The sequence below is a fragment of the Salvia splendens genome, chromosome 20 (assembly GCF_004379255.2).
Source record: "Salvia splendens isolate huo1 chromosome 20, SspV2, whole genome shotgun sequence".
NCBI classification, from domain to species: Eukaryota; Viridiplantae; Streptophyta; class Magnoliopsida; order Lamiales; family Lamiaceae; genus Salvia; species Salvia splendens.
Genome location: NC_056051.1, coordinates 10427250 through 10438972, shown reverse-complemented (window position 1 = coordinate 10438972; position 11723 = coordinate 10427250). Strand labels below are relative to the sequence as shown.

At 50.3% G+C, this 11723-nt stretch overlaps 1 protein-coding gene across 1 annotated transcript; it reads left to right on the top strand.

Annotated features, from left to right (window-relative positions):
• The first annotated feature begins 5257 nt into the window (after window positions 1-5257).
• On the top strand, window positions 5258-5830 carry LOC121781456. Its single transcript, XM_042179193.1, has one exon. The coding sequence runs from the start codon at window positions 5258-5260 to the stop codon at window positions 5828-5830; it is 573 nt and encodes a 190-aa protein (XP_042035127.1).
• The last annotated feature ends 5893 nt before the right edge of the window (window positions 5831-11723 follow it).

Here is an 11723-nt window from a genome sequence, read left to right as displayed (position 1 = left end):
TTGCCTCGGACCATGGACCAATTCTTGTCAGGTGCACGAAGATGAACACATCCGCTGGAGCCAAGGCATTCAGGTTCCAGAACATGTGGATCCGACATGAAGGATTCATGGCCGTAGTGCAAAAAGCATGGGAGGAACCCACGGGGGCGGGTGGAATCCTAAACATTCAAATCAAGCAGGCCAGAGTTAAAAAGGCCCTTAAGGAGTGGAACAAAGAGGTCTTTGGGAACATCCATGCTAATCTAAAGGAAAAGGAGGAAGAAATTGCTCTGGCCCAATCTAATTTCGAGGCAAGGCCGACTCCGGAGCACAGGACAGCGATCAACAAACACATTGCCGAGTACATCCTTTTGCTGAGAATGGAAGAAGATTTTTGGCGACAGAAGGCAGCTTTGAGGTGGCTTGCCGAGGGAGACAAAAATACCCGGTTCTATCAAAGCTGGGTGAAACAAAAGAGGGTCCGTCTCCGCATCCATTCAATTCGTGTCAATGGGCAGGAGCTCACCGAGGAAGCCGAGATTAAAAAGTCCGCAGTGGAGTTCTTCCAACAACTCCTTGCCCCCAACAATCCGACACTTGAAGACCCAGACCTCGACCTAATCCAGCAGGTCCACTCAGCCGAGCAGTTCGTTGACATCGCAGATGCTCCAAGTGCGGACGAGGTCAGGAGTGCCACCTTTTCCATTTCCGGAGATAGTGCACCCGGACCTGATGGCTTCTCGGCCACCTTCTATCAAGCCTGCTGGTCCATTGTGGGGCCGGAGGTAGTGGAAGCAATCAGACAGTTCTTCAGAGGGGCCTTCCTGCCAAGGAGCATCACGGCCACAAGCATTGTCCTTATCCCAAAGAAGGCATCGCCGGAGTCATGGACCGACTACCGACCCATCAGTCTCTGCAATGTTTTAAACAAGATCATTACCAAGGTACTCACCTCTCGACTCTCTCCTTTCCTCCCACAGGTCATCTCCCCAAACCAAAGTGGTTTTGTCAAAGGTCGGCTCCTTAACGACAACGCACTTCTGGCTCAAGAAATGTTCCATGAGCTTGCTAGATGCTCCCCAGCGCCTAATGTGGCAGTTAAGATTGACATGGCTAAAGCCTATGATAGGGTCCAATGGCCCTTCCTCTTCAAAGTTTTACGCCGTATGGGATTCCCGGATTCATGGATTTCACTTATGGAGAGGTGTATTGGGTATTGCTGGTTCTCGGTCCTTGTTAACGGGGCACCCGCGGGCTTCTTTAGATCAACTCGCGGACTTCGGCAAGGAGATCCGATCTCCCCCGCTCTGTTCGTGATCGCTGCGGAATACCTGTCCCGAGCATTAGATAAGCTCATCCTCGGCCAAAAGGACATGACGTACAAAGCCTCCCGGAGATGCATGGAGATCAGCCATCTAGCCTATGCGGACGACATTATCATCTTCACCCAAGCGGCGGCAAATCCTATGCGCCGGCTAAGAGCTTGTCTTGAAAAGTATGAAAGAGTCTCCGGCCAACAAGTCAGCCTTGCTAAGAGTAATTTCTATATTGCCGAGGCCCATAAGCATTGGGCAAACTCGATCCAGGTGGAAGGGGGCTTCACTAGAGGGGTTTTCCCTTTCCTCTACCTCGGAGTTCCTATCTATCGTGGTGCCAAACGCACGGACATGTTCCTCTTTCTACGGGAAAAGATTGCAAGAAGGATCTCAGGATGGGCACACCGTCACCTATCCTTTGGAGGAAGGCTTACGTTGATTAAGAGCACCCTTGAAGCGATCCCCTTACACATCTTCCAAGCCGTCGAGCCCACGGCCGGTACCCTTAAGCAACTTGATCAACAAATGGCCCGATTCTTTTGGGGGTCTACGAATGAGAAGAAGCGGACCCATTGGATTGGTTGGGAACAAATGTGTCGGCCCACTGATGAAGGAGGCCTTGGGATCCGGAAAACTATGGAGGTCCTCCGCGCCTTCAACATCAAACTTTGGTGGCGCTTTCGGGAGCAAAACTCCCTTTGGGCAAGATACATGATGGCAAAATATTGCACCAACTCCACACCGCTCACCTTGAGACTGCCGAGCAGGAGTAGCCCTACGTGGAGAAGGCTCTCAAGAGCATGGCCCCTCGCACAACCGCACATGAGATGGCTAGTGGGACAAGGGGACATCTACTTCTGGGATGACATTTGGCTTGGCAATAGCCCTCTGAGGGAATTTAGTCTTGATGATAGGGGAAGACCAACCACCCGGGTTTCGGAGTTCATTACTAATGGGGGTTGGGATGTGCCCAAGCTTCAGCTTCTTCACAATCAGGCCGGCCTCCCTCAGCATGTTATCGATGGCATCATTAATACACCGATCCTCCATGATGAACAGGATATCCCGAGGTGGAACCTCTCTAAACATGGGGAATTCACGGTGGCTTCGACATGGGACACACTTCGAGGGCGAAACCCGATCATCCATGGTTTGGGGGACGTTTGGAAGGCAGGCCTCACCAACTCAATAGCCATCTTTATCTGGAGGCTTCTCTCCAATCGGGTGCCGGTTGACACGAAGCTTCAGTGGCGGGAGATTGAGCTAGCCTCTAAGTGCCAATGCTGCCCCCACCGACCGAATACCGAGTCCCTCCAACACCTCTTCATCCAGGGACATGGAGCTCGCAGAGTATGGAGTGAGTTTGACGGTTGGTTCACAGGCCCGTCCCCCCGCATCCATATCAATGATACAATCCCTACGAGAATCGAAGTGTGGGCGCGAAGGTACCAACAGCCGAACAAGAAACATCTTAGCCGAGCCACTCCATACCTCATTCTGTGGTTTATCTGGTCGGAGAGAAACAGGAGTCGCCACCAAGGCACACAGTTTAAACCACAAAACGTGGTATGGCAGGTCCACATGTTCATTCGGAATGCTATGTCCAATGGAAGCTTGAAGCCGAAACATTGGAAGGGAGTTAAACTTGGAATCAACATTCCTCAAGCGGCGGCAATCAGGGCGCTACCCCTAGCCATGGCAATCAAATGGAACCCCCCGGACCAGCCGTGGATAAAGCTCAACACAGATGGCTCCTACAATGAAGCGAACGGTAGAACAGGGGCTGGAGGGATTATTCGAGACCACTTGGGTAAGATGCTCATCGCCTTCAGCACACCCCTAGAAGCACACTCGGCGTTAGAGGCGGAGCTGTTGGCCATGCTCCACGGGCTAAATATAGCCAAAGAACTCGCCCTACCAATCTGGATTGAGTCCGATGCAGAGCAAGCAATCAAATTGGTCAATGGGACAGGATGGGGCCCGGCACTCGCCCGGCAAGCGGTGGCGCAACTAACCCTTCATAAACGCCAACTCAAATTCCGAGCCACCTTCATACACAGGGAGGGGAACAAAGCGGCGGATTTCCTTGCGAAAATGGGGCTAGTCCAAGACAGTGGTCTACGAATGCACTACAACTCAGCACCGAGAGAACTGTTGGACTTGGTTAGATTGGACGAGATGGGAGTGTCGCACATCCGATACCTCGACGGGAACGGGCATTAAAGTTGATAATGAGACGATGGGAGACAATAGTGACTAGCTTTTTGGTTAATTGTATTTTGGAAAAGAGTATGATGAGGTCCGAACCTTGTGGGATTGGACCGCATTCTACTCTTGATTTGTTACGGCACACCACTTTTGGGTGTGGCCACGCCTTGTAATTACCGCCTTTGGAATTATAGGGATGAGGGACCCACGAACCCTCCACCGTAGAGGTGTTTGATAAAAAAAAAAAAAAAAAAAAAAAAAAAAAAAAAAACTCACAAGACAAAGTCTATTTTCGTATTTGATCAATGGTGTCCTCAAAAGACATGCTTACAAGCCTATTTATAGGCTAGAATGGACTCTTGAAAGTCTCATATCATTAGTACAACTTAAGACCTTTAGAATGACTCATAATAAGTGAAAAGTAACTCCTAAACTATTGGTGTGACTTTAGGACATCTAAAGTCACTTATTTAACTCAAAAAGTAACTTAAAAATGACTCTTCATTTTGGTTGCTCCAACTTGGACGAAAATGCATCATGTATCTTCAATTTGGGCCTCCAAAATGTGATATATAGTGACTCAAAACTTCATGCATTGGGCTGCCCACTAACTTGAATAATATTCACCATTTGGCCCAATGTAGATTGGTCTTGGAATTGGGCTTTTACTTCATCAACTAAAAGCATCATGGACTACTTTATCTTCTTAGCTCTAGCTCTTGTAATTGGTCCACTTTGAATGATCAATGGATCCATCTTCTTGTCCTTGTAGATCAGCTTGGGTGTAGCTCCATCACCCTACTTTCCACGGGTAGGTTTGTCTCCATAGCTATTTCCGGAAATGAGACCATCCCATCATTCTTTGGCTGCATTGTGGGGGGGGTACATCACGTTAATCCTCATTTTGGTAAGGGACAAAGGCACTTTCAAAAGCTATTTTTGTGCCTTCATGCTAGACATCCTGGCGGCGCAACCACTCCTCAACGCCGGCACGGCGGAGTCCGGCCGGCCGGCGGCCGAGCCAAATTATGCACCTCAATCAGGTACGACCCGCTCCTTGCCATCTCCCTCGTCCGCCTTCAAGGCTTATCAAATGGAGTTCCCACCCTTGGAGAAAGGCCGGACTCTAAAGATCCGTGATTCCTTCGAGAGCGGCCGGCCGAAAGGTACGGGGATGGCGCCGAGTTCACGTTCGAGTCAGCACGCACTCCCTAACACCCATTTTAAGCCGGGTGCGGGAGAAGCCACCACGGCCTCGGCCAGCATGCCCGAGGTCCCGAAAAATGGAGTGAGTCCGTCGACCCCTAAATCCGGGGTAATGGCCGACCTCTTTAAGGCCAATCCATCAGCCACAACGAATGGGCCACAACGTAGTAGAGAAGTTGGGGCTGGGTCAAACGGCAATTTGTCGGCCAATGGTACCGAGACGGGCTCGGAAACCACAAATCCGTGGCGTTCAATGGCGGACATGATCGAGGGGGCTCCCGACCCGAATGGACCGGAAGTGTTCGTGCCCGACAAGATCCAATCTATTGGATTTGCCAGTCTCAAATGGAATACCATCAATCCACTTCTCGGGGCTGGAGATCCGGAAGCTTGCCGAAACCTTAGGGCACGTCATCGTAGGTAAATTATCACACTCTATCCCGACAGCTGGACAAATTCAAAAGGCTCTCATTAACATGAAATTTCAATGTGGTTTTACTTGGAAATACATTAACACCAAACTCATTATCATTCAATGCGAGGAACTGATGGATTATGCTAGGCTCCTTAGTGGCCCGAAGGGCACGCCGGTGTGGCTCATTGATCGGCATCCAATGAGGGTTTTCAAATGGTCTCCGGAGTTTGATGCTTATCGTGAGTCCCTGATTGCAGCGATATGGTGTAACTTAGTTGGCCTCCTGATCCATTTATTTGATCACTCAGCCCTCTTCGCCATCGGCAAGCTCCTAGGGACGCCAATTCAAGTGGACCGAGCCACCGCGAACAAAACAAGACTTTCCTATGCGCACATTCGCTTCGAGTTTGACATCACGAAACCACCCCCCGAAGAAATCATACTCGATATTTGTGGAAGAGAAACGGTTCAACAAATGCGGTGGGACAAAATTCCAGCCTATTGTCGGGAGTGTAAGCATGTCGGACACTCGAGTAATGTTTGCTATGCTGTGGGGAAGACCGAAACCCCACCGAAAAGAAATTACAACAATGTAACCCCTCAAAAAGCAAATCAAGACAGAAACGGCCCAGCCGAAAAGCAAGTCAATTTTGAGGCCAAGCCAAACGACAACAATGAGTGGAGACGGCAAGGAAAAACAAAGTAAAGGGAACACCCTCGAAAGCTAGGCCGAATGGGGAAAAAAGGGGGGAAACGGTTTGGGAGGGCCCGGACATCGTGGGGGACCTTCACGAAGATGACGGGCTTGGAAAAGGCCAACTTAGCACTAGTTCGATTCGAGGTGAGGAAGCCGCCACTAATTTTTCAATGGGGCCGAGCCGATCCAGATCGAAAGATGAGGTATCAATGGATGTGGCATTTTTTTTTATTCAAACACCGTCACGGTGGAGGGTTCATGGGTCCCTCATCCCTATATATCAAAAAATAGTTCTCGGTTACATTTGCCCTAGCACAAGACTAAAGGTTACAAGTGGCTATTACAACCAGAAATCAAGAACTATAAAAAATGAAGTCACCACAAGAGTAAGTAGGGGTCGTGTCATAATTGGCTCGACACCCGCCTACTCCACAGTGTCCTCCTAAGGTTCTTCCTCGTCACGGACCCGGACATTAGGAATTCCCATTTGTTCCATTCGAATGACATCGTGGACGGCTCTCGGAATGTCTTGGGCCTCCAAAACTCGACAGTGGCTCATATCCACGCCGATCTTGCCTTCCCGGTGGATGAAGGTTGTTCGAAGGGTGAGTAGATGCTTGTGTAAGGCCATGTGCGCCATGACTTGGCGAATGTGAGCAGGCCCCCAGCTTGGCCCTTTGATGAGATTAAGTGCTTGCTCGGCGTCCGATTCAAGCCAAATTGGCTTCCCGAGCTCCGAGGCCAGCTTCAAACCGTGGTGCATGGCGAGCAGCTCGGCTTCGAGTGGTGATTGTGCTTCGAGGGGGAGCGCATAGGCGACGAGCACCTTACCCAGGTGATCTCGAATGAGACCTCCTCCCCCGGTTTTTCCAGTTGCTTCAATAAAGGACCCGTCCGTGTTGAGTTTAATCCAGGGCTGATCCGGTGGTTCCCACTTAACCATCATAGCAAGACGCGGTGGCCGTTGGGGTTGGGCATGGCTTGGAATACTAACTCCGAGCTTCACCCCTCTCCAATGCTTCGGCTTGAGCCTGCCATTGGCCATGCTGTTTTGGACGAATGTGAGGACCTGCCAAATCACATTGCTCGGTTTGAATTGAACATCGTGGTGGCGGCTTCAATTTCTCTCTACCCACAGGAACCAAAAGAGAAGGTAAGGCATGGCTCGGCTGAGGTGCTTCCTTCCTGGCAGCTGCGATCTTCTCGCCCATACTCCAATTCTTGTTGGAATCGTGTCATTCGCCCCGAGAGTGTGGGCCGAGCCTTCGAACCACCCGTCGAATTCCCTCCATACTCTAATTGCACTTGCGCCTTGTATGAAGAGGTGTTGGAGGGACTCGGTACTTGGCCTTTGTGGGTAGCATTGACATTTGGATGCAAGTTCAATCTTGCGCCATTGTAACTTTGCGTCAACAGGGATGCGGTTAGAAATGAGCCTCCAATTGAAGATAGCAATGGAGGTTGTGAGGCCAGCCGTCCAAATCTCCTCAAGACCTTGGATGATGGGCCGAGGCGACCGGATCTTCTCCCACGTCGAGGCTAGCGAGAAATCTCCTCGCCGTGATACCGTCCATCGCGGGATGTCCGGCTCCCTGGGGAGGATCGGGGTTTTGCATATTTGATCAATAATCTATTGGGGGAGTCCAGCCTGGTCATGAAGTACTTGGAGTTTGGGGACGTCCCATGCACCATCCGTGATGAATTCCGAGACGGTCGTTGTAGGGCTACCTCTCTCGTCGAAACAGAGCCCCCCTAAGAGGGACATTGCCGAGCCATATATCATCCCAAAAGTATATCTTACCATGTCCAACAATCCATCAGATGTGCGGGTGAGCATGGGCCCAAGCTTTGGCCAGTCTCTTCCACGTCAGACTATTCCTTCCCATGATCCTTGACGAAAGTGGCGAGGATATGGCGCAATATTTTCTCATCATGTAACGGGCCCATAATGAGTTCTGTTCTCTGAACCGCCACCAGAGTTTGATGTTAAAGGCTCGTAGGACTTCAGTGAACTTTCGGATCCCGAGCCCTCCCTCCTTTGTGGGAAGACACATTTGGTCCCAGCTGATCCAATGGGTCCGTTTTCTTTCTGTTGTCGAGCCCCAAAAGAAGCGAGCCAGTTGCTGGTCAAGAAGCTTAAGGGTACCGGCTGTGGGCTCAATGTCTTGAAAGATGTGGATAGGAACCGCCTCAAGAGTGCTCTTAATGAGAGTTAGCCTCCCTCCAAAGATAGATGACGATGTGCCCATCCGGAGATCCTTCTAGCAATCTTCTCTCGGATAAACATGAACATTTCCGTCCGCTTGACTCCACGGTATATGGGGACCCCCAAATATAGGAAGGGGAACGACCCACGAGCAAAACCTCCATCGCTTTGGATTGCATGCGCCCATTGCTCGTGTGCTTCGGCAATATAGAAATTACTTTTAGCGAGGTTGATTTGCTACCCCGAGACTCCCTCATACCTATCAAGGCACGCTCTAAGCCGACGCAATGGGTTTGCAGCTGCTTGAGTGAAAATAATGATATCATCGGTGTATGGAAAATGACTGATTTCCATGCACCTCCTGGACGCTTTGAAAGTCATCTCTCTCTTGCCTAGAATAAGCTTGTCCTGGGCCCTGGAAAGGTAATCTGCGGCGATCACAAACAGTGCGGGGGAGATGGGATCTCCCTGTCTAAGCCCCCGTGTAGATTTGAAAAAGCCAGCTGGGGCGCCATTAATAAGGACCGAGAACCAACAAAAACCAATGCATCTTTCAATGAGGTCAATCCAAGCAGCCGGAAAGCCCATGCGCCGAAGTACCTTGATTAGAAAACTCCATTGCACCCTATCATAGGCCTTGGCCATGTCGATCTTGATGGCCACATTCGGTGCTGGGGAACGCCTTGCTAATTCATGAAACATCTCTTGGGCGAGGTGGACGTTGTCGTGTAGGAGCCGACCCTTCACGAATCCACTCTGGTTAGGGGAGATAACCTGAGGCAAAAAAGGCGCAAGGCGTGCGGTTAGTACTTTGGTGATAACCTTGTTAAGGACATTGCTTAAGCTTATGGGCCGAAAGTCGACCCATGTCTGGGGCGAGGCCTTCTTCGGGATAAGGACAATGTTTGTGGCCGTGACACTTCGAGGGAGGTATGCCCCAAGAAAAACTTGTTTTATGGCTTCCACCACATCCGTTCCAATGATCCCCCAACATGTTTGATAAAAGACGGCCGAGAAGCCGTCCGGACCTGGTGAACTATCCCCCGAGATGTCAAAAACCGCTTTCTTCACCTCCTCAGGGTCCGGTGGGTAGTGTAACTCCTCTAGCTTTGTTGAGGGGGGAGTTGGTGAATTAGGTCAAGGTCCGGATCCTCAAGCGCCGGGGTGTCCGGGGCAAGAAGGCTCCGAAAGAACTCAACCGCCGAGTGCCGTATCTCTGTTTCTTCCGTAATCTCCCTGCCATCCACATTGATAGAGTGAATTCGGAGTCTCACTCTTTTCTGTTTAACCTAGCTTTGGTAGAATCTGGTATTCTTATCTCCATCTGCAAGCCACCTTAGTGCCGCCTTTTGCCTCCAGAAGTCCTCCTCCATCCGGAGTAGGAGAATGTACTCGGCAATGTTTTTATTGATCTCGGTCCTATTCCGCGGCGTTGGGTCAGCCTCAAAATTGGATATCTCCTCAATTTATCCCACAGGGGATGTCGCTCCAATCTATTGCATTTAGCATATACCGCCGAGATGGAAATATAGTTCGCCATGCGGTGCGAAGTTAGCCTTCCATGTAGGACTTGGTCCAAATCCTCCTCAACGATGAAGTTGGCTCCCTCCTCGGCAAATACCCATATCTTGCCGGACATATTTGATCCTTTGAATTGTGGTCCCAACGCCTTAGAGTACCGATCCGGGTCGGGATTAGTAAGTGGCTCCATTATTGCAAGAAACATGACATTATAACACTTAATTAGTCTTTTTAGGACGTTTTGGGTCGGCGCATTAGCGACTCCCCTAGCGTTGCAAAACATGAGGTTGTAAGACATGATTAACAAGGAAGGGTTGTACCCGGAAGGTTTGAAGGCCTTCCTTGGAATATGACGATCTGATGGTCATCCTCCCTCGTGTGCGTGCCGGCATCAATTTGTAACGGGGTGTCCTTGGGTTGTGCACCAACGGTTTGAATATCCATTTCCACCGCATCCATCTCGCCACATCCTTCGACATCAAATTCCCGAGGAGGGTCACAAGGAGATGGACACTCATTAGGCTAATGGGTCGGACGGACACTCATTGGGCAGGCTTTCAGTTGGCGAATGGGTCCGACGGACACTCATTAGGCTAATGCCCGACTCATTCATTCCCGATTTGTCACTCTCAAATGTCACCGTAGCAACATTCCCCATCAAATGCCAATTGTCGATGTGTGGGGCATTGATGTACATATCGCCCTCTTGTACCTTGCCTTTTTTTTTAAAACACCCTAAGGGGAGGAGGGTTGAGGCGGACCCACACCTTTGCATTACCCGAAACCATTTGCTACAGCCAAACATACACCGAGTCGCCCAAAAGTGACGACTCGCCAAGACATGACAATTAGAGTACAACGAGGGCCTCCCTAACAACTAGGGTGGTCATCTATATACTCTCAAAATCCAAATACCATTAAATGCAGCCTTTGCATCCCCAAAAATCTTGTCCATCACCTAGCTAAGGTCCGCAATCGGGATACCTCCGCTAGGGACATGCCCTCCTGGATCAAGGTTCTCGATGAGGCCCTCTATCTCCCGGTTGGGGCGCCCACATGCGATACTCATGGAGCTAAAGCTCGCGTCATTCGCACCCGATGGGACACTCCCAAATGTCACCGTAGCAACATTCTCCTTCAAATGCCAATCCTCAACGTGTGGAGCCTTGGTGTGGATATCGCCCTCATGCACCTTTCCCTTCCTCTTCCTCGACACCAATTGGAAGCCATCCTCATCCACACTTGGGTGACTCCTACTAGCCACTCTTGACTTCGACGATCCAGCACCCGATGTACCCTCAATGTTCTCCGCGTGGTTGTTACTATCTTTGGCCTTCTCCAAGTGTCCAATGGATGATGGAGTGTCGACCCAAGCATCGGCCTTTGGGCGCCACTCACGGCGGATGATCTTGGCGGCATGGCTCGGGTGGTTCTCCTTGGATGATGCTCGGCGATCCTTGTCTCTGCCCCGAGCCTTTCTTCCCGCTGCATGGCAATCCTCTTTCTCATGCCTAACATGTTTACAATTAGCACAAAACAATGGGATACGGTCCCATGCCACTTTGTACCTTGAATCTTTGCCTCAGATATTAAGGATGATCTCTTCCATCGGGGAAGTACATATGTCAATCTCTACGCAAATCCTTGTGAAGGAGAGCCGGTTTTGATGGATTGTGGCATGATCGGCTTGTAGTGGCTTGCCTAGTAGTTTACCGATTGCCATGAGAGTCGATTCCTCAAAGAGATGCGCCGGGATTCCCATGATGTTGCATCAAACGGCGACAACCGGCGACTCAAAAAATGTATCAAAGTCCGGCGCCCACTTGAACACCCTCATCGGGTGGATATCAACATACCAATTGGGGTTCCCATTGGGGCCATTTAAGACCTTAGCGTAGTCGGCCATCGCTTGGAATTGAATTAAGATGTGCTTCGCATTCAAGTTTTACAAGTGAAAGAACCCACTAATCCCAAACCTCCAAGGCTTTTTTGGATTTAGGAGGGAGATGGGAGCGAGTGTGAGAACTTTCCAACGATGGTTAGCCCTAGCTTCTCCGAGAGGTCGTCCGTTTCAGAATCGGAGAAGGTAAGCGATGGTGTGCCTTCAAAGCATCCGGCCTTCCCCACGGCTTTAATCTTGGTGTCATCCAAAGGTATTGGCTCGGCCTTAAAGGG

Excerpts from the sequence above, each read along its gene's own strand:
- LOC121781456 (XM_042179193.1), top strand. The coding sequence starts at position 5,258 with ATGGATTATGCTAGGCTCCTTAGTGGCCCGAAGGGCACGCCGGTGTGG.